We start from the raw sequence: 23,339 nt of genomic DNA, 5'->3' as shown, positions 1-23,339 counted from the left end.
CAAAAAAAAAAAAAGCTTCAGGCTGGACTCAGTGGCTCATGCCTGTAATCCCAGTACTTTTGGGAGGCTGAGGCGGGTGGATCACCTGAGGTCAGGGAGTTCAAGGCCAGCTTGGTCAACATGGTGAAACCCCATCTCTACTAATAATACAAAAATTAGCTGGGTGTGGTGGCTCACGCCTGTCTTCCCAGCTACTCAGGAGGCTGAGGCAGGAGAATTGCTTGAACCCAGGAGGCAGAGGTTGCAGTGAGTCAAGATAGCACCATTGCACACCGGCCTAGGTGACAACAGCAAAACTCTGTCTCCCAAAAAGAAAAAAAGAAAAAGAAAAAAATGCTTCAATGGCAATTTATTGGTTGCCCTTTGCCTCTTGAGGATTCTGAAACCAAAGACAGAGTATGCTTCCCTGTGTAGTGTGTGGGAGGTTGACTATGAAGTCTGCAGCAGGTGAACTGAAGGACTTAGTGAAGTCTCAGAATGCTGTAGTGACAAGCAGTAGATTAGAAAATGGGTAGGGGAACTTTTCCTACCATGGATGATGTGAAAACATGAGAAAATGAAACAAGCTTAATTAAAGGCATTTTATAAGCCTCTTCCGTGTTCATTTATAAAAGGAGAAACAAACCTGTTCTAGAGATAAAGGAGGTCATTTATTTCTGGCTATTGCAGTTCTTCAGAGATGGACTCTGAAGTTCAGTATTGACACCATTGCTTTCATAATAATAGCCCTGCTGCTTGGGCAGCAGCATTCAGGAAAGTACCCTTTGCCAGGTTCCTGTGCCTCCATGTAGGAAGGCCCATCTGCTCCTGGCATAATGAAAGTGCCTAGCTAGAGACAAGAAGCACAGACTGTGCCAGGCAAGAGACTTGGAGTAATTGATATAATGAGTAACCAAGTGAGAGTAGATCCCTCACCAAAGTGTAACCACATTAGCTTACATTATCACAACAGATTTATTTTAGATATGTATTCTCAAGACCATGTTAAGCACTGTGGGTTACACAAATGCATAAAAGACGCTATCATTGCCTTTGATAAATCTGAAAATCAGGGGGCATCTTTTGAATAAACTCTTAAATAAACTTATAGGAGACAAGGAAATTGAATAAATGAAGAAAACGTCTATAGCTATATTACAGATTTATATTGAAGAGATTCAGACTAAGGGAAGATCATGGTGAAACAGTTAAGGGCAAGATTTTTGAAGAAAAAGTAATTGAGCTTTATGGCTTTATTTTCATCGTGGTGAAACTTAGGGGTAAAGGTGAGAAGTAGAAAAAGAAGTAGTAGAATGAACAAGGTCTGTAGGTGATGTGCTTGGATAGGCTGGGTGGGGATAGTTGACAGGGAGGGGCTTGGTGACAAGCTGAGGAATCTAGACTTGTTCCCATAGACCATCAATAACTATTCTGATTCTTTAGCATTAAAGTGCAGTTTAAAGAACTTTCATCCAGCCTTGGTTAACAGGAGATACTAGAATGGAAACATACAGATAGGAAGATAATACAAGTTTATTACTATAGGAATCCAGGTGTGAAAGTGGGAATGGGACTAAGTGGGAATGGAAAAGACAGGTTGAATCGAAAAGACATTGAGGAAAAATTTCCAATAGGTCTTGGTGATCAAGAGAATGCTTACAAAGGACTGAATGTTTCACAGACAGTATATATATCCCATATCAAATCAGTGACCCTGGGATGTAGGGAAAGGCAAGAGTAGTGAAACTAAAGCTAAGGTTGGGTAAGTATCTTCTCTAGGGTAAAACATGTCTCCTCCTCATCCAAAAGAGAGAAGGATGTTCTGAGAATCCTGAATGTTTTTCCTATTGAATAGTTTATCTTATCCTTGTAGTCATTCCTGAAATTATCTTCAATTAACGTGTATTGTAATCTAATTCCTGACCTCCGTGATACTGACATTTCCCCTTAAACTAGCATACTCCCCTCTTGTTGGAACAGCTGACATGGTGACCAGCACTCTTCTCTATTGTGTTCTTCCTTCTGACCAAACACTACAGCCACATGAGGCAGCAGTGAGATGTGGCCTTGTCACTCCTCTTCAGGTGCTCATCCACAATTTACTTCCCACAATTTACTTGATGGTTCTGGCAAAATGTTTGTGAGTCTTTTCTTATTGCATGGAATTGTTGTGTTCACTTAGGTTTTATGCCAGACTGGTTTAAATGACTCATCATAAATTCTGAAACTCTTTTAGGTATTTGCCAACCTTTACTGCAAGTCTTATTTCCCCTCCCCAGCTCTTTATCTTCCCACAAGATACAAATGAGTCAACACAATCTTCATCAAAAAGCATTATGCTCTTTTTGCCCTTCAGTATCTGTAGAAGGAAGTGTGATAAATTAAGTAGTAACTTATTTAAAAATATATATATATATATCTCCAGCTACTTGGAAGGCTGAAGTGGGAGGATCACTTGAGCCCAGGAGTTCCAGACTAGCCTGGGTAACATAGCAAGACCCTGTCTCAAATCAAAACAAAACAAAACAAAACAAACAAACAAAAACCCCCCCCAAAAAAATTAAAGCTTTGTGTTTTCTTCTTCAGTTTGTTTTTTGCTTGCTTGAGTGGTCTGCTCAGGAAATGGCCTTGTAGCTAAGTGGGTTTTGGGGGTTTGGTTATTTCACAATGTCTCTATACCTTTTGGGTTTACAGTAGAATAGAATCTTAAAAATTGCTGCTTGCTTTTTTAAAAAGTGTGAAGTTCTGCCAACACACTATTTACAGATTCTTAGATTTTGAGGAAAAGGACTATGGAGGCATCTAAGCAAAAATTTTTCTGTTATCTCCTATTTATTTCTATCTCCTCCCTCCTTAAGAAACAAGAAAGTTAGTAAGAGATTGTTCTGAAATATAGGCTTGAGAAAAACAGATTTAAATTTTATTAGGTAGGTTTGCCTAATCAATTAATAAAAATTAATAAAGTTTTAGTTTGGTGTAATTGAGGACATTCTAAGGGTACAGAGAAACTATAAAACTATATTATTTGTCCAAACATAGAAAATCATTTTCCTTTTACGATTATGCTTTGCTACTCTGCAATTAAGCAAGTTAGTTTGGAATATTTTATTTTATGTTCTTTCCCAAAGTTACCTAAGGAATATTTTAATTTTTATCAGTAATCATGTCTATATCTTTAGTTCTGAGGTGCTTTATTAACTGGCTATGGATTTTTTTTTTTAATCATATTCTGGCTTTCTCAGTGTTGTATGCCCATCTCCTAAGATAATATTTAGAATTTAGTAGGTACTCAAGAAATTTGTTGAACTTAATGGATTTTTTAAATGTTTATTTCTAATTTTAAAAACAGTATAATAATTTTAGAAAGCAAACTTTATCCCATCACACTTATACAATTAATTCTTTTTTGCATCTTTTTTAGTCTTTAACTACGTACATACTTTTACATGGTTTTAGTTATTATAAACTTGAAATTTCGTATTCTTATAAATCAAAGATTTCCCATATTTTATGTTTTAAAATAGCCAAAGTAAACATCACATTACTTAGAGCAGCAAGAAATTCTCTCTTAATTCTAGGTGGGAATAATTTGAGAAATATACTATTCCCAACAAATATTGCTGAAGAATGAGGGTTTAATTTATGTGTACTGGGATTGAGTTTCTTTATTTGAAATATTGTCTTTAAGTCGCCTATAACCAAGATATCTCAATGATCTTTCTTTTCTTTTTGCAGTACTTAGTAAAGAGCATGCAGTATCTTTAATATTCAGAATAAACAGTGTTCGGAATCATGATATCCTGAAAGAAGTTTGAATAATGTTGCAAAACAGAAAGGATTGCTAATATCTTAAATAGAGGAAGTCCTAACAACACATTTCCCAGTTTTCCTCAGGATCAAGACTAATTTTGTTAACATTTGTTGAACTTCTGCCTTCAACAAAGATGATACACTGATTTTGGGATGTTCTCACACTGAATTAGGCACTTGGGTAGACTTGTACCCATTGAGAGGCTATGCAAGCTGAGATGTGGAAGCTTTTTCTAGAAGAGCCTGCCTTTCAGGGCCAAAATGCCACAGGCACAGCATAACTTCCTGAAACAAATTTATTTCCTAAGACATTGGTTGCAGAGTAGAAATGAGTTCTTTAGAAACAGTTCTTCAGGCTTTCTGCCCTAAATGTTACAATGTTGTCAGCAAGGTGGTTGATTTTACTTTCTTTTCTTTCCATCACAGTTTACCAGCATTACATATGCAGGATATTGTGCTAACTGCCTGGTCAGGTGCTCCTTGTGGGGGCCCCTTGCTCTAGATCCTGTATAGACCAACACTCTTAGTCTTTATATCCAGAACCCAAGTGAAGCTTCAAAGGCTACTGGGAGAGTTGAAGAGGTGCTGAAATGAACACTTCCCTTAATGGAGGTCAGCACTTCCCCAGTCCTGGGAGAGACACAAACTGTCAGAAGCATCTGACTTTGCTTCATTCAAAAGAGAGTTTGAGGTATATATAGCAGACTTAAAAGTTATGAATAAAAACACCTTCTGTGATGAACAGAAGTTTCTCATTGATCACACTGACAAGAAACCTTTTGATGAACAGTCCGGTAGAAGACATGTAACTCTAAATGGTGTCTGTCTTCTTTCCTGGGCCTAACTGAACTTCGCAGAGTTCACCTGGGACATAAGGAAACAGAAGGTGTCAAATGGGCCCTTGTGCTCACTGGGGAAATGGAGGGAGACAGAACTCACGCAGGAGACCTGTAATTCTGCTCTTTCTGTGGGAGGCAAGAAGAAAGGTGGGTTTCGCGTATGGGTGATGGAATGGAATAATCTCAGAGTTAAGCAGCCCACAATTTATGTTCCGGTTAGCCTCTTGTTTGTTAAAAATTTGAATTGTAACCAGGTTCCTTTGCTGAGAAGGAAGGCGCTAGGGCCCTGGAGCAAGATGATGGCTGTGTTATGTGACCACAGAAGGTGGTTACGTACTAATTTCCTCTAGGGCTTGTGATGAAGTCAGTAAACCACAACCTTCAGCATGCTCTGCTCAGGCGGCAGCAGTGGCTTTTTGGAGGTGTCTCGGCCATGACACACATTTGACATGCCCTCCCTCAACCTGCTTATAGACTATTCCTCTTGCTCTGCAGCATGGACCAAAGAGAAATTCTGCAGAAGTTCCTGGATGAGGCCCAAAGCAAGAAAATTAACAAAGAGGAGTTTACCAATGAATTTCTGGTGAGTTCTGTGTGTGACCCTCTCAGGGTAGTTATATACACTATTTAACTGACTATGGGGGTCCAATTTTCTGAGACCAAATTGCCCTTGGGATAAAGTAAATATCAGGCCTTGAAGGGGAAGATAGAAAAAAAGGCAACCTAAAGTCTGAGTTATCTGAGTGGTTTGCATGTATTTTACGTATTCTCTCAAAATTACTGGTTTTAATATTTTGTTTGCTAGTTCTTTGGAGTTTGGTTAGGAATCCTACAGAAGACATATACAACTCCAGATATAAAACCACTAATATTAATTGAACATCCAGATTTCCCCAGATATCATCCAGATATCTGAGTTGTGGTTTATGCTTCATATTACTAATTTTAATTAAGAAGAAAGAGACCAATGTTAACTTTTCATGCAACATTACATGTTTAGCCTCCCCCTGGGATTCCATTTGGCTGACAAAGGTTTTGAAGAGCACCAAAACTACCCACTGCCACAGTTTTTTTTTTTTTTAAGAGTCAGGATCTTACTCTGTCACCCAGGCTGGAGTGCAGCAGTGCAACCATAGTTCACTGTAGCCTTGAACTCTTGGCCTCAAGTGATTCTTCTGCCTCAGCCTCCTGAGTAGCTGGGGCCACAGGTGTGTATCACCATGCCTGGCTAATTAAAAAAAAAAAATTTTTTTTTCTTTTGGAGAGATGAGTTTTGCTTTGTTGCCCAGGCTCGTCTCGAACTCCTGGCTTCAAGCAATCTTCCCATCTCGCCTCCCAAAATGCTGGGATTACAGGCATGAACCACTATGTCTGGCCATCATTTTCTTTTCTTTTCATGTGAAAATATAACGAGTTTTTTCAATAACAGGCCTTCCTTAACTTCTTTTGCTTGGAGAAGTGGAATGGCTAGGATGGAGAGTAGAGACAAACGTAGGTCACAGAGAGAAACATGAGTACAAGATAGGTTCAGGTTGGGTGGATTAGATTACCCAGAAGAACAATGAATCTCCTTTGAGAGAACTGTGATTATTGATGCAATGGCAGCTGGGTCGGCCTCATTCACCTTACAAGCTGAGACATCAGATAACATAGGCTGTCTAATAGTACCTATCATGTATTTTAGAATACTTACAGCTGGTGTTTCAGAGATATAAGAATTTTAAACCTTAGCTCTTCAGCTGTGAAGAAATGAGGGGGAAAGGGAGAACTGAAGTACAAACCTGAAATTAAATCATGATTTTTTTCACCAAATTACCAAGTATTTGACATGTTCTTAAATCTTTCTGTTTTCTAACTTATAAAATGGGGATAATAATTAATGTCCTACCTATCCTCACAGGATTGTTGTGATAATTAAATATCAATAACAATAATTAAATGTGGTCATTTACTGAGTACTATTTATTGAGCACTTAGTAGGTACCAAGTTCAGTTCTAAGCACTAAAAATACAGCGGTGAACAAAGAGAACCAAAACCTTTGCCTCTTGGAGCTAACACTCTGGTACCAGATAGTAGATGTGAAAACACTCTGAATGTCTTGAGTAATTAGATATTATTGAGTGATTAGATATTATGACAGGAACTCTGATGTGGAACTCATTATGACAGGAACTCAGCTCAATGTGGATAATCTTGTGGTACTATGAAAAATGTGCTCTCACTGCCACTGGCTGAGCAGTCTGAGCCCCTCTGGTAGAGTTACCTGAAAGGAGGTAAGTAGGAGGTTCTAGCACATGTGTATACATGTCCCTGCCCCTGCACTATAATTCCTAAGCCAAAGTAACCCAAGGCATAGATGTAAAAAGTGGGCTGAGGAGCAGTGCCGGGTCTTTCTTTTATTTTGGTTGTGTTTCTAAAAATAATGCAGACTGGCCAGGTCCAGTGGCTCACGCCTGTAAACCCAGCACTTTGGGAGGCCAAGGTGGGTGGATCACCTGAGCTCAGAAGTTTGAGACCAGCCTGGCCAACATAATGAAAACCCATCTCTACTAAAAATACAAAAATTAGCTGGGCATGGTGGCGGGCACCTGTAATCCTAGCTACTCAAGAGGCTAAGGCAGGAGAATTGCTTAAACTCGGGAGGCAGAGGTTGCAGTGAGCCGAGATACAGCTGTTGCACACCAGCCTGGACAACAAGAACAAACCTCTGTCTCAAAAAAAAAAAAAAATAATAATAATAATAATGTAGACTATATCCCTAATATTTTACCTTTTCTCAGCTAAAGTCACTGTATTTTCTTACTAAAATATAGCAGCTACTTCCTAACTGGCTTCTCTGCGTCTAGCCTTGCCCCACCTTCAATCAATTTTCAGTTCAACACCCAAGTGAGCTTTTAATCATACAAATTTGGTCTTTTTTTTTTTTTTTTCTTGGAGATGGAGTTTTGCTCTTGTCACCCAGGCTGGAATGCAATGACACAATCTTGGCTCACTGCAGCCTCCACCTCCCTGGTTCAAGTGATTTTCCTGCCTCAGCCTCCCAAGTAGCTGGAATTATAGGCTTGAGCCACCACGCCTGGCTAATTTTGTATTTTTAGTAGAGACAAGGTTTCACCATGTTGACCAGGCTGGTCTAGCCAACCAGGTAATCCACTCGCCTCAGCCTCCCAAAGTACTATAGTATTATAGGCGTGAGCCACTGCGCCCAGCCAAATCTGGTCCTTTTCTCCCTGCTTAAAAACTTGTTATAGTTTTTTTAAGCTGCTTAATATTGTTCAATACAATACACATTTAGAAAAGTACATAAAACATCTAAGTATAATTGCAAAGCGACCATTAGCAGTGCAACCACCACCCAAGTCAAGAAACTGTCAGACCCCCGAAGACTCCTGCCCCATCAGGTCCCCTACCCGCATTCCACCCTGTCCTGTCCTACCCTGGCCAAGGGATAATCACTATGCTGACTTTTATATTAATCACTTCCTTGCTTTTCTAGCTCCTGATTTTAAGGACCTTGTTTTTGGGTGGTGATTAAGTGTAACCTCACTGTTCACTGACTCATGTCCTCCAGTGGAAAAATAGTCTTCCTCTCAGCTTCATCTAAAGGTTTCAGATGAGACACCAGAGAGAGAGCTTTGGGGGAGTAGAGTGGTGAATGAGGCTACATTGCTTGCTTGGACAAGGAAAATACTGCCACTAAATTGGAGGGCTTTCCATCTGGTCATGTTCCATGTCCCATCTTAAGCCCTTAATGTATTCTCCCAGGATTTTATGTTTCTGAGGTTGGAGGACCAATTCTGTGACACAAGGCCACTGTTCACTTAACTGGTGGTACCTTTAGGGGAACTATCAAAATGCATATCTATTTCCAGGTAGATTCCCTGTGCATCCCAACCCCTTTACCCTCTCCCCAGGTCCATGGTTCAGATTTCAGTCTCCACTTCCTTCTTGGCCAGACATCTTTGTACAGAGAACAATACAGATGGCCCTCTGTATCCCCAAGTTCTACATCCTTGGATTCAACCAACTACGGATCAAAAATATTTGAAAAAAATACCAAAATAACACAACAAAAAATAAAAGTAAAGCATAATAACAATTTATCTAGCATTTACATTGTATTAGGTATTACAAGTAATCTAGAGATGATTTAAAATATACAAGAGGACGTGTACAGTATGTGTAAATACTATGCCATTTTATATGAGGGACTTGAGCATCCATAGATTTTGGTATCTTGAAGGGGTAGTCCTAGAACCAGTCCCCCACAGATACTGTGAGAGGACTGTATTCATAATTCGATGTGGCAGTCCTGTTATGACAGCTGAAGCCAATGCTATGCTGCTTAGGTCTTTTCCCTGTGCCAGGACTAAATTCAGTAACTTTTCTGTAGTTGAAGCTACCACTGACCACCCATCTAAGGTTTTTATACATTCATATAAACATTCATTGAGTGCTTATTGTGTGCAAAGTAATGCCCTAGATGCTAGGAATGCAATGCAATACTCCATGCTTTTGTGGAGCTTATTTTGTAAGACAATAGATATGTCTTACAGAGGCAGACATTAAACAACTAATTAGTATATTAAATATTTAATATAATTGTGAGAATCTGGGTAGGATGGTCAAGGAAACATCAACATTCATTTTCTTATTTACTATTCCTTAAGAAAACCCTGTGAAATAGCTACAACTGTGATTTCTGACTTACAAATGAGGAAACTGAAGCTCTGAAAAGTTAAATAATTGGCCTAAGCTCACTCAGCTGTTCAGCCATAGGGATGAAATTTAACTCAGATCTGTCTTATTCCAGAGCTGTGAAATTAATCCTTACCCAATAGTGTTCTACTTCATTCAATGACACTGAGTCTCTCAAAGGGCCTTGTTTTAGGGTAAGTGCACAGTGCATAGTTAGTATAGCTTCTACACAGCAGAAACAGCAGGATGCAACTATACTGTTGAAATTTCTAAAGGTACTTTCAAACATTCCTTATTATTGTTATTCTTACAAAACAATGTTATTGAAAGTTAAAAGAAAGTAAACTCACCATAGTACCAACATTCTAACAAATCAAAACTTTTTTTGTGGATCTTGGCCAGGTGAGGTGGCTCGTGCCTGTAATCCCAGCACTTTGAGGCGAGCAGATGGCTTGAGTCTGGGAGTTTGAGAACAGCCTGGGCAACATGGTGAAACCCGTCTCTACTAAATATAAAAAATTAGCCAGACGTGGTGGTACATGCCTGTAGTCCCAGCTACCTTGGAGGCTGAAGTGGGAGGATCGCTTGACCACAGGAGGTGGAGGTTGTAGTGAGCTGAGACTGCACCACTGCACTCCAGCCAGGGTGACAAAGTGGGACCCTGTCATAAACACACACATGAAAACCAACAACAGCTTTTTTGTGTGGATCTTCTAGTTCTTGTCCATTTATATAATTTTTTATATTATGGTAATTATAGCATAGGTACAATTTTGTATTCTCATATTTTCACTTACTATTATACCAAAATTATCAGGCTGATTAAAATGTACATAATTTTTAATGGTTGATGATGCAGCATCATCACACGGACATGTATTTGTCCATGTGGGTTTTTGTTGTTGTTGTTGTTTTTTGAGAAGAGTCTTACTCTGTCACCAGGCTGGAGTGCAGTGCCGTGATCTCGGCTCACTGCAACCTCCTCCTCCCGGGTTCAAGCTATTTTCCTGCCTCAGTCTCTCGAGTAGCTGGGACTACAGGAGTGCACCACCACACCCAGCTAATTTTTGTATTTTTAGTAGAGACGGAGTTTCATCATGTTGGCCAGGATGGTCTTGATCTCTTGACCTCGTGATCTGCCGGCCTTGGCCTCCCAAAGTACTGGGATTACAGGTGTGAGCCACTGCACCCGGTCTGTGCATCGGGTTTTTATAATGAAAGAATAATAATCATAATAGAGAATGCTTCTATACCTCTTATAGACACTGTTCTAAATACTCATATATCAACTCATTTACTCCATTGAGGAAGGTACTGTTTTCATTTCCATTTTATAGGTGAGGAAACAAACAGAGAGGTTAATTAACTTGCTCAGGGTCACGTAGCTAGTAAGTGGTGGAATTGAATTTCAAGTTCAGGTAGTCTTGCTTTATCATCTGAAGTCATAAAAACTTCAGAGTCATATAAATCTTGCTTTGAATTTAGGTTATGCCCATGATTAGCTGTGTGACCTTTGATTAAGTCAGTAATCAAATAATTACTGGGAATAATATTCATTTTGAAGAACAGCTGTGAAGATAATAAGTATATAAACTTCCTGAGACATAGTAATATCCAAATAATTTAATTATTTCTCCATTATTAGACATTTGAGTTATTTCTAATTTTTAAAGATTATTGCTAACACTAATATAAATATATTTTCCATGTAGTTTTCCCTTCTTTTGGATTAATCCTTAGGCTAGATCCCCAAAAATGTTATTACTGGGTCAAAGACTATTAGCATCTAATTGGTTAAGTATTACCAAATGTATTTCCAAAGGAGTTTTTCTAATTTGCAATCTGTGAATTTATCATCTTCTCTACCACTCTGCTAGACTTAATAAATATAAAAGAGAATAAAAGATGAAAAAATTTTGCCTACTTACTATGTATTAGGCAATCTGCGAAGTGCTTTACCATATATGATCTCATTTAATCATTACAACAACCCCAAGAGGAAAATATTATGTTCATTTTACCCATGAAATGGCAAAACCCAGATTTGAAACCAGTCTGTTTTTTTTCAACGCCTCTTAACCTCTTTACTTAAACTGTATCAGGTAAAAATCATGATTTTTTTTCTGATATAACTAGCATAAAATAGTACTTTATTATGTTAATTTCACTCATTTGATTTCTGAGCCTGAAAATGTTCCATGATTATTTTAAATCTGCATTTCCTTATATACGTTTTCTGTTCGTCTACTTTCCACAGTCACAACAGCTAATCCATAGAACTGTGTTCCAGACTCTGTGCTAAAAGTGCTTCACAAATAGAGCTTCATGTACCTCCCAAAGAACCTTTGAAAATGGCTACCAATATCCTACACAGTGTCTCTCCGGTTTCTTATAGCATGCTCATTTTCTTGTCCTTGCCATGCTTCCTCTGCCACAGGGCCTTGCACACATGTTGTTACCTCTGCCTTGAACATTCCTCACACTCCTCTTTACCTAGATAACATTTAGTAATTTTATTTTACTTTATTTTATTTTTTTGAGATGGAGTCTTGCTCTGTCTCCCAGGCTGGAGTGCAGTGGCGCGATCTCTGCTCACTGCAACCTCTGCTTCCTGGGTTCAAGTGATTCTCCTGCTTCAGCCTCCTGAGTAGCTGGGACTACAGGTGCATGCCACCATGCCTGGCTGATTTTTTGTATTTTCAGTATAGATAAGGTTTCACCGTGTTAGCCAGGATGGTCTCTCGATCTCCCGACCTCATGATCTGCCCACCTTGGCCTCCCAAAGTGCTGGGATTATAGGAGTGAGCCACAGTGCCTGGTCTTTTTTTTTTTTTTTTTTTTTTTTTTTTTTTTTTTTTTTTTGAGACAGGGCCTCACTTGGTCATCTAGGCTGGAGTCCAGTGGTGTGATCATGGCTCATTGCAGCCTCAACCTCTGGGGTTCCCATCTCAGCCTCCCGAAGTGTTGAGATTACAGGTGTGAGCCACCATGCCCAACTAATAATTCTTTAGATCTCAATTTGGTGGTCACTTCTTCAGAGAAAGCTTTCTTTTCTTTTCTTCTTTCTTTTTTTTTTTTTTTTTGTTTTTGGAGACAGGGCGTCTTGCTCTTGCTCTGTCACCCAGGCTGGAGTGCCGTGGCTTGATCACAGCTCACTGCAGACTTGACTTCCTGGACTCAAGTGATCCTCCAGCCTCAGCCTCCCAAAGTGCTGAGATTACAACCATGAGCCACCACACCTGGCCAGAGAAAGCTTTCTGGACCTCTTTGAATAGATCAAATCTTCTATTATAAGTTCTTATTAGCACCATATGTGATTTTTCATAGCACTTACCACAATTTCAGTTTTTTTCTTTTTGTTTGTTTTTTTGAGATGGAGTTTTGCTCTTTTTGCCCAGACCAGAGTGCAATGAATGGCACGATCTTGGCTTACCACAAGTGATTCACTGCAGGCGAAGTTGCAGTGAGCCGAGATCACGCCACTGCACTCTAGCCTGGATGACAGAGTGAGACCCCATCTTAAAAAAAAGGCATTTATTAAATATGAACGATTCACTGAATCCCAATAGAAAGAAGATAACTAGTTCTGAAGGCCAGGTTTAAGTGTTAATGGTTAAAAATATACTAGAAGTCAGACTGGTACTATAGCAACTTCTGGAGACTCAATAGAAGACCAGAGACAGATCAAAGCTCTGGTTACATCTTGGTTCTATAAAGGAGACATAGATACATCCTGGTTCTGTATGTGTTACAGTAATGATACTAACCAAACAGTTATCAACATGGTACATCCTACAGAGCAAGTGCCCAAACATCTATGAATTGACACTACTCATTCCTGCGAATCAGCCTATCACTTGAACATATCTATCGGCATTTCTTGACCTTTGTGCACATTGATGTGCAATTTTTAAAAATGCCACCACCAGAATAAATGTATCACATCACCTCTGAAGCTGACTTCTCTAACTCCATCTCTAGTCTCTCACTAGGGACCATCTAGTCCTATATTTTCATTTACTCACAAGACACTTAAAGCACATTTCTTGGCTAAGCACAGCGGCTCATGCCTGTAATCCCTGCACTTTGGGAGGCTGAGGCAGCCGGATCACTTGAGGTCAAGAGTTCAAGTCCAGCCTGGCCAACGTGGTAAAACCCCATCTCTAAAAAAAATACAAAAATTAGCTGGGCATGGTGGCAGGTGCCTGTAATCCCAGCTACTGAGGAGGCTGAGGCAGGAGGATCACTTGAACCTGGGAGGCAGAGGTCGTGGTGAGCCAAGATTGTGCCACTGCACTCTGCTGGGCGATAAGGCAAGACTCTGTCTCAAAAACAAACCAACCAACCAACAAACACACACATTTCTTGCAATTTTCTCATATTTTATGTATCTAAAGTTGAACCTCTTGGTTTACTCACCCCAATTTAGCTATTGCCTACCCACCTACCCATTTGCCCCACTATTGCACTGGAAACTAACCTCGATAAGTTTGTCGATCTTGTTGAAGATGATTGCATTGCATGCTCAGACATTTCAGTCTTGTCCTCCATTCCTGTTGGTAGTTCTGATTACTGGATTTAGAGGCCTGAACTCCTAATGCCATTCCTTACCACTCGCGCTTTTTCTGTCCTGATGGAGGCTTGGGATAATACTGACCTATATTTGCAAGGCACGGAGGAACTACCTTGCAAAGTTCTGGAGACAGCCAAACTTTGTGTTCTCCCACCTAGCACAGGAGGGCCAAGTTTGATTTTCCTCTCTCTAAAATGTCTCTAAAATGCTATGTCTTCTATCCAATAATGTAGTCCTTCAAGGCAAAGATACCGTGGTCTTATACTTTGTTTTACTTTCTGTTCTCTTTTGGGAGTGACTTTATTTTATTTACTCGTCTATGAGAATAACATGCAAATGACTCAATCCGAATTTCTAGAATCTAGTACTCCTTGTGATACTGGCCAGGATCCCTATTCTCCTCTCCTTTCTTGAAACGAAAGGGGTAGTATCATCTACAAACCAAATGAACTTACTATTAGCTTATCAAGCACACACAGAATCTGGTTTCTCACACATTCCACCCTATTTCAGGGCCCACAAGGGATGCTGAGCTCTCTCTTCACTTTATTCTCTTTTTTATTTTTATTTTTTTTGAGACGGAGTCTCACACTGTCACCCAGGCTGGAGTGCAGTGGCATGATCTCTGCTTACTGCAATCTCTTCCTCCCAGGTTCAAGTGATTCTCCTTGCCTTAGCCTCCTGAGTAGCTGGGATTACAGGGGTCAGCCACCATGCCCAGCTAATTTTTTTTTTTTTTTTTTTTTTTTTGTATTTTTAGTAGAGATAGGGTTTCACTATGTTGGTCAGGCTGATTTCAAACTCCTAACCTAGTGATGTGCCTGCCTTGGCCTCTAAAAGTGCTGGGATTACAGGTGTGAGCCACCACACCCAGCCTCTTCACTTTATCCTCTTGCCAACTATTCCCCTGACTTCTCTTGATGGTACCTCTTCTAGGGAACTCACACCCCCTACCTTGTACTTGGCAGAGAAATAACTTCACCCTTTAGATCTCATATCTTTTCTTCCCAAACTTAAACCCATCCCCATGACCCTGCTTCCTCTTTTATACCCTTTTGCTTTCTACTCTCAGAGTTCCTCCTTTTCTGGTATAGTTTATCACTTCTTCTGCCCTAATTCTGCCCTAATGTGTTCTTTGTTGGGGTATTGGATCCCAGGTGTCTGGTAGGAAGAGAGGTGGAAGAGAAAAATGAAACCTGCCAGGTGCGGTGGCTCACGCCTGTAATTCCAGCACTCTGGGAGGCCGAGGTGGGGGGATCACTTGAGGTCAGGAGCTCAAGACCAGCCTGACCAACATGGCGAAACCCTATCTCTACTAAAAATACAAAAGAAAATTGACTGGACGCGGTGGCTCATGCCTTTAATCCCAGCACTTTGGGAGGCCAAGGCAGGCAGATCACGAGGTCAGGAGATCGAGACCACCCTGGCCAACATGGTGAAACCGTGTCTCTACTAAAAATACAAAAAATTGGCCAGGTGTGGTGGCAGGCACCTGTGATCCCAGCTACTTGGGAGGCTGAGGCACGAGAATTGCTTGAACCTGTGCCGCAGAGGTTGCAGTGAACTGAGACCATGCCATTGCACGCTAGCCTGGGCAATAGAGCGAGACACTGTCTAAAAAAAAAAAAAAAAAAAAAAAAAAAAATTCAGAAAGAAAAAGGAAGCCTTCACAGTGGTATGACCTTAAGATGTTTGAAGGAAAAAAACCAAATCTTTCATACATTACAAATGAATTATTCTGTAGGCATTTCCTGTGTGATGTTTTGCTAAGAGTGTCTCCCTTTGTCATCCAGCTAGATTACTCCAGGGGGAGAAAAGGAGTAGGACAAATAAAAGCCATTCTGCCTCATTGTTGAAGGTGGCAGTGAAGGCAGCTAAACAAATATAGGACACATACACACACATCCATCACCTTTATCTATAACATTTTGCCAAATTAATTGAAGCATATCTTATGCAAAGGGGTTTGTATATAGCATTCTCCCTAGAAAGCACTCCAAAAGCAAAATAAAACAAAAATAAATAAAAGCAGTATAACAAGGAGTATGCACTGAGCTTAGTTCTGGAGATTCCTAGAAGAAACTGTTCTGGGACTTGAGATGTTTTCAGCAGCCTTGGGATCAACAGCAACCTGAAAATGATCATTCTGGGGTTGCTAAAGAACAGGGAGATTTGAAAAATTGGTGTAACTTCAGCTGAAATTCAGCATAGTCTTTCATGTGTCCTTAAATTCCCAAATTAGTCCACTTGTATCCATATCCATCTTGAAGTAAAAATATGGTATAAAGATAGTTCAATAGCTTCTTGGGGTTCAAAGTAAAACAAACAAACAAACAAACAAACAAACAAACAAAAAGATATCAGTTCAGTATCTCTCCTCTCAAATCCAGTTCTGAAAATCTAGAGGAATTCAAATTACAGTAGGCTCTCTCTACAGAGGATGTGTTTGAAGACCTACAGTAGATGCCTGAAACTGCAGATAGTACCAAATCCTATGCATACTATGTTGTTTTTACCTATACATACATATCTATAATTAAGGTCAATTTCTAAATTAGGCACAACAAGAGATTAGCAATAATAGCTAGTAATACAATAGAACAATTATGATAATATATTGTAATAAAAGTTATGTGAGGCCAAGGAAGGTGGATTGCTTGAGCCCACGAGTTTGAGACCAGCTTAGGCAACATGGTAAAATCCCTTCTCTACTGAAAATACGAGAACTATTCGGGTGTGATGCTCGCGCCTGTGGTCCCAGCTTTCAGGAGGTAAGGCTGAGGTGGGAGGTGAGACTGAGGTTGGAGAATCACCTGAGCCCAGAAAGTTGAGGCTGCATTGAGCTGTGATCAAGCCACTGTACTCCAGCCTGGGTGACAGAGTGAAACTCTATTTCAAAAAAAAAAGTGACTGCTTTTGGAACTGAAATCTTTGAAATTGTGCTAGATACAGACAGATTTTATTCAGCTTAAGCTCCACTTCCACTTAGAAAAAAAAAATGATATGAAGTAAAAAGACTAATGGAACTTAATAATTTTCCAGTTGACCATTTAACTAAAAAGCAGTTATGAAGAAAGTAAATTAAGCTTTTAATATCTGCCTGTTGGGTGGAGCATATAGCTTGCTTCCAGAAGATATTTGGTTCTTAAAATATTCACAACTTTCACCTTTAAGTTCACGCTATCTATGGCTCAGCTGCAGTAAGTGTGATCTTTTCACTTCCCCAAATGTCACTGAACTCAGGTCTCCTTATGCTCTGCAGCTCTGTCCTGAATGGAGTCAGAACCAGAAAATAATAAAAGGGTTGAGGTAGAATGTTTTGTCAGTGGAAAAGGAAAGCTCTTTAGAGATAGCTTCTTACCTCATTTCTCTATGAAGATTAATTATTCTTGGAATCTTATTACAGAAGCTGAAAAGGCAATCTACCAAGTACAAAGCAGACAAAACCTATCCTACAACTGTGGCTGAGAAGCCCAAGAATATCAAGAAAAACAGATATAAGGATATTTTGCCCTGTAAGTTCCATTTCTCTCTATAAACTCATACTTTCTCCCAAACTCAATCATTACTATCTCTTTGTACCCACTGCTTACTGATCCTGATCTTGGAACATGGTATTGACAACTTAGTTTGTACTATTTATGACTGCAAAAGAATATTCATTCATTCATTCATTCACTTGTTCACTCATGAACATACACTATTCACAGTGTTAGGCCCTGACTTAAATCTGCTGACTAAGCTCTCTTAATTATACTATGTCTGTCTTTTGTATTATAGATGATTATAGCCGGGTAGAACTATCCCTGATAACCTCTGATGAGGATTCCAGCTACATCAATGCCAACTTCATTAAGGTACAGTGAAAGAAAATAGCTGGGCGCAGTGGCTCACGCCTGTAATCCTAGCACTTTGGGAGGCCGAGGTGGGCAGATCACCAGAGGTCAGGGTTTCAAGACCAGCCTGGCCAGCATGGTGAAACCCTGTCTCTACTAAAAGTACACAAATTAGCCAGGTGTGGTGGTGTGCGCCTGTAGTCCCAGCTACTCAGGAGGCTGAGGCAGGAGAATTGCTTGAACCTGGGAGGTGGAGGTTGCAGTGAGCTGAGATCAGGCCACTGCACTCCAGCCTGGGCGACAAGAGCCAGACTCCCATCTACAAAAAAGAAAAAAGAAAGAAAGAAAATAAAAGCAGTCCACATTTCTCTAGATACCTAAAAAAAGGGGAGGGCTGGCTGGACTTAGTGGCTCATGCCTGTAATCCCAGCACTTTGGGAGGCTGACGCGGGAGGATCACCTGAACCCAGGAATTTGAGACCAGCCTGGGCAACATATGAGATCCCATCTCAACAAAAAGTTAAAAAATTAGCCAGGTCTGGTGGCATGTGCTTGTAGTCCCAGCTACTGGAGAGGCTCAGTAAGGGGATTACACCCCAGCCTGAGTAACACAGTGAGACCGTCTCAAAAAAAAAAAAAAAGGGGGAAGGGGAGGACTAGGTGAGAACAGGGTATTATTTGTAGTCACCCCATGTAATTTCTGTTCCCCTTTAGGGAGTTTATGGACCCAAGGCTTATATTGCCACCCAGGGTCCTTTATCTACAACCCTCCTGGACTTCTGGAGGATGATTTGGGAATACAGTGTCCTTGTAAGTATAGTGTTGTTTCTGTTACTTTATTCTCTACTTTATTAAAAACAGTGCCTTTAAAAAATTGGTCAGTGGAACTTCAGGGTTCAGGCCTCTTTTAGTCAGAATCACAATGCCATTCTTGTCTAAGGAAATGAAAATTCTCAGCCAGGTATACTCTGGGAGGCCAAGAGGGGTGGATAGCTTGAGCCCAGGGGTTCTAGACCAGCCTGGGCAACATGGCAAAACTCTGTCTCTACAAAAAATACAAAAATTAGCTGCGATTGGTGGTGTGTGCCTATAGTCCTGGCTACTCAGGAAGCTGATGTGGGAGGATCGCTTGTGCCCATGAGGTTGAGACTGCAGTGAGCTGAGATTATGCCACAGCACTCCAGCCTGGGTGTCCAGAATGAGACCCTGTCTCAAAAATAAATGAATAAGTTTTAAAATAATAAAATACATTTAAAATTAGAAAGTTCTTACCTTGACAGGCTCATTTGGTAACAAGATTACTGGTTTGAACAGAGAAAGGAGAAGTATTGTCAGAATGAAGGAAGAGTAAGAGCAATGTTTTATAAGTTACCAGGATTTCTTTTTTGGTTAAAAAAAAAAAAAAAAAAACCAACGAAAAGAAAAAAGAATGGTTAATACTTTCTGACTCTGGAATCCATGTATTAACTGCTCTTTCTAACTATATATGAATGTTTACGTTTCTATCTATTTCATTCCCCAGATCATTGTTATGGCATGCATGGAGTATGAAATGGGAAAGGTAAGTTACTTACTAGTACCTGCTGACCTACAAACAAAGGAAAGAAGAAAAAGGAGGGTGAAATTGGCAGCAGAACTTACCTAAGGGTGCCTAGATAAAACTTATGTCATCTTTTTAGTTTTTAGTTTTGCAATGCCACGTGATTCTCAGGGGATTTTTTTTTTCCTCATAAGAATCCTATTTATTTGTTTTCTCAGTGGACCCTATGTTTTAAAGTTAAAAACAAAATACGCTTTTAAGATGAACAAATCACTTGCCCATTTCTATTAATCAGATATCTTTAACTGCCAGCCGGAGCTTTTAATCCTGTGCTGTCCCATATTGCATCCACCAGACACATACAGCTATTGAGCATTTAAAATATGGTTAATGTGACTGGGGAACTCAATTATTTTAATTGATTTAAACTTAAAAACTGACATGCAATTCAGCTATCAGAAAGCTGTTTGAATATGTGAAAATTTTTCAGATGTAAGTTTTATTAAATCTAAATGGAAATAAAATACTTCCAAAATTTGGCATCATAATTGAGATTAGCTATAAATATAAAATACACACTGGATTTTGAAGACTTAGTAAAAAATGCCAAATATCTGATAATTATTTTATATTGGTTACATGTCAAAATGTTTTGATATATTGGGCTAAGATATGTTATTAAAATTAATTTCACCTCTTTTCATTTTTTAATGTGTCTATTTGAAAATTTAAAATTACATTTGTGGCTCACATTATATTTTTACCGGATATCAGTGTTCTACTGTTGCCATTCTGAGTTGGCAATTCTAATCAAAACCAAGGAAACTAGGTATTTCACTTAGCTTGTGCAGCTGTTTTAGTAGACATATAATTTCTGTTAGTTGTTGTGAAATACTGAAAATAGGTCAAAGATTTCTATTTCTACTTTTTCAGACTCCCAGGAAGTCTGTAATTTATATATCCTTTAATGTTTGTTTTCCCATCTTTGGAGATTCTAATAATGTAGGGGTTGAAGCCCAAGGGGATTAGATGCACCTAACCTAAGGTGAAGGACAGAGCTGAATTTGCTTCCAGATGAGGGAGTGGGTTTTATTCCCCCGAAGAGACTAGGATACATGGAGGGAAATCACTGCATTCTGCTTTGTGCAACAGAAAAAGTGTGAGCGCTACTGGGCTGAGCCAGGAGAGATGCAGCTGGAATTTGGCCCTTTCTCTATATCCTGCGTAAGTGTAATGTCTGTTCTCATGTCTGAGTAAAGCCTCCAGGGTCTACCTTATAGTGAGCTTGTCTTTGCAATCACTAATATTTTAGTCTTCTTTTTCTTTTTAGGAAGCTGAAAAAAGGAAATCTGATTATATAATCAGGACTCTAAAAGTTAAGTTCAATAGTGTAAGTATAAAAACTCTAAGGCTTTTGAGTTTGTCAAAAGCCTATAGAGATCAGGCAAGTAAATATAGATGTGTGTAGCTCAGGCTGGGCATAAGACAATGGGGAGTGGTAGGGTCTTTGATGTCATGAATGAGTCTTCATATTCAAGAGAATTTTGAGTCTGGCCAACATGGCAAAAACCTGTCTCTACTAAAAACACAAAAAATTTAGCTGGGTGTGGTGGTGCATGCCTGTGGTTCCAGCTAGTCAGGAGGCTTAGGCAGGAGAAATCATTTGAGCCCTGGAGGTGGAGGTTGCAGTGAACCGGGATTGTGCCACTGCACTGCAGCCTGGGTGACAGAGCAACACCTTGTCTCAAAGAAGAAGAAAAAAAGAAGAAACCATTGGTATAATACGTCTTCAATCTATTCTCTACCATGACACATATATAAAATGATAATATTTGTAGGGTGAACAGAAGCTGAACAGTGCATAGAGACTGGGGACCAGTTTGAGAGCTTAGGCTGCCCTAGGCCCTGCCTAGCTTCTCTAAGGCAAAGAGATTTAATATATCAGCATGATTGTGACACATTTGAGGCATACCAGTTGGGAAACACTGTTTTGAACTATTTTCATATCCAGCTATTTCCTCTTGTGAATGGGGCAGATGGGGTCAAAAGTGACCTGAAATCACTTTTAATTGTTTTCAGAAAGCATCTGGTCACCTGAGATTTATAGAGAAAAGACCAGAATAAATTTCTAAAAGGATATAGATATAACTTAGTATGCCGGACTGATGTCTTGGTATAATGAAGTGGAGTTCTAACCTTCAGTTGTCTTATTATCCTGGCTATTTTAAAAATAATTTCAACTTTTTTGGGGGGGTGGAGGGGACAGAGTCTTGCTCTGTCACCCAGGCTGGAGTGTGGAGTGTGCAGTGGTGCAATCTCGGCTTACTGCAACCTGAGCCTCCTGGGTCCAAGCAACTCTTGTGCTGCAGCCTCCCCAGTAGCTGGGACTACAGGTGTGCACCACCATGCCTGGCTAATTTTTGTATTTTTAGTAGAGACAGGGTTTCCCTATGTTGGTCAGGATGGGTTTGAACTTCTGACCTCAAGTAATCTGCCTGCCTTGGCCTCCCAAAGTGCTAGGATTACAGGTGTAAACCACCACACCCAGCCTCAACTTTAATTTTATGAAATAATACATAAGGGCGTAAATGTGCAGGTTTGTTACATGGGAATACTGTGTGCCACGGAATAATCGCATCACCCCAGGTAGTGAGCATAGTACCTAATAGGTAGTTTTTCTGCCCTTGCCCCTCTTCCCCTCCCATCTGGCTATTTTTTATAGGACACTCGAACTATCTACCAGTTTCATTACAAGAATTGGCCAGACCATGATGTACCTTCATCTATAGACCCTATTCTTGAGCTCATCTGGGATGTACGTTGTTACCAAGAGGATGACAGTGTTCCCATATGCATTCACTGCAGGTATGATGCTATGTATAATAAACCTTCTACCTAGAATGAACCAAATGTCAGCGTCCAGCCAGGACTCTGTAATTGAAAGGGGGAAAGGTTAATAGCAGAAACAAACGATAATAAATTCAACCTAAGCATTAAATTCATGTTTTTCTGATGTTACTGGTTAGTAGTATAGCTCTAGAGACTCTTGCTCTGAGATGTTGCCTAGGACCTGTGGCATGACAAATGTGCTCTGGGAAATGGTGGGGTTTGGAAAGTTTAATTGTCCCCAGACATCTTCTTCCTCAAATCTGTTGGTGAAATTTTCCAGCTACTGTCAGTGGTCCATTCTCTCTAGGTATACATGCATACATGCTACTGTGATCTTTCATTTCAGTGCTGGCTGTGGAAGGACTGGTGTTATTTGTGCTATTGATTATACATGGATGTTGCTAAAAGATGGGGTGAGTTTCTCTCAGCAGGCACTTCCCATTTTCTTACTCTACTGCTTTCATATTAGTAATTGTTTGGTTTTTCAAAACATCTATCTTCATGATTCATTTTTTCTAGAAAATGTACTTGTAGACCCACTCTGTCAGATGATTAAATTAGTTCCCAGGTAGGTGGGTCTTAAAGAGTGGTCCACAGACAAGAAGCATCAGCATCACCTGAGAACTTGTTAGAAATGTAATATATATTGGGCTAAGATATGTTATTAAAATTAATTTCACCTATTTTCATTTTTGAATGTGTCTGTTTGAAAATTTAGGCTGGGCGTGGTGGCTCACGCCTGTAATCCCAGCACTTTGGGAGGCCGAGGCAGGCGGATCACGAGGTCAGAAGATCGAGACCATCCTGGCGAACACGGTGAAACCCTGTCTCTACTAAAAATACAAAAAAATTAGCTGGGCGTGGTGGCGGGCGCCTGTAGTTCCAGCTACTCAGGAGGCTGAGGTGGGAGAATGGCTTGAACCAGGGAGGCGGAGCTTGCAGTGAGCCAAGATCATGCCACTGCACTCCAGCCTAGGTGTCAGAGCCAGACTCCATCTCAAAAAAAAAAGCAAAAAAAATTAGCCAGGCATGGTGGTGCATGCCCATAATCCCAGCTACTCAGGAGGCTGAGGCAGGAGAATCGCTTGAACCCAGGAGGTAGAGGTTGCAGTAAGCAGAGACTGAGCCACTGTACTCCAGCCTGGGTGACAGAGAGAGACTTCGTCTCAAAAAA

At 40.0% G+C, this 23,339-nt stretch overlaps 2 protein-coding genes across 5 annotated transcripts in view; one reads left to right on the top strand and one right to left on the bottom strand.

Annotated features, from left to right (window-relative positions):
* The window catches only part of PTPN22 (protein tyrosine phosphatase non-receptor type 22), a 79,665-nt gene that overhangs the window by 8,996 nt on the left and 47,330 nt on the right, over nucleotides 1–23,339 (top strand). For both annotated transcript variants that reach the window (XM_017869767.1, XM_017869766.1), the window contains exons 2-10: nucleotides 5,124–5,211; nucleotides 17,307–17,415; nucleotides 17,681–17,757; nucleotides 18,451–18,546; nucleotides 19,259–19,297; nucleotides 20,429–20,500; nucleotides 20,607–20,666; nucleotides 21,999–22,141; nucleotides 22,512–22,578. In XM_017869767.1, coding sequence (XP_017725256.1) covers nucleotides 5,124–5,211; nucleotides 17,307–17,415; nucleotides 17,681–17,757; nucleotides 18,451–18,546; nucleotides 19,259–19,297; nucleotides 20,429–20,500; nucleotides 20,607–20,666; nucleotides 21,999–22,141; nucleotides 22,512–22,578 — 751 coding nt within the window. The remainder of the gene's footprint in view (nucleotides 1–5,123; nucleotides 5,212–17,306; nucleotides 17,416–17,680; nucleotides 17,758–18,450; nucleotides 18,547–19,258; nucleotides 19,298–20,428; nucleotides 20,501–20,606; nucleotides 20,667–21,998; nucleotides 22,142–22,511; nucleotides 22,579–23,339) is intronic.
* The window catches only part of DCLRE1B (DNA cross-link repair 1B), a 112,332-nt gene that overhangs the window by 42,248 nt on the left and 46,745 nt on the right, over nucleotides 1–23,339 (bottom strand). The window lies entirely within an intron of this gene.

This window comes from Rhinopithecus bieti, unplaced genomic scaffold (genome assembly GCF_001698545.2).
Source record: "Rhinopithecus bieti isolate Rb0 unplaced genomic scaffold, ASM169854v2 scaffold_3040, whole genome shotgun sequence".
In the NCBI taxonomy this organism is placed as follows: domain Eukaryota; kingdom Metazoa; phylum Chordata; class Mammalia; order Primates; family Cercopithecidae; genus Rhinopithecus; species Rhinopithecus bieti.
This window is presented reverse-complemented; position numbering and strand designations above follow the sequence as displayed.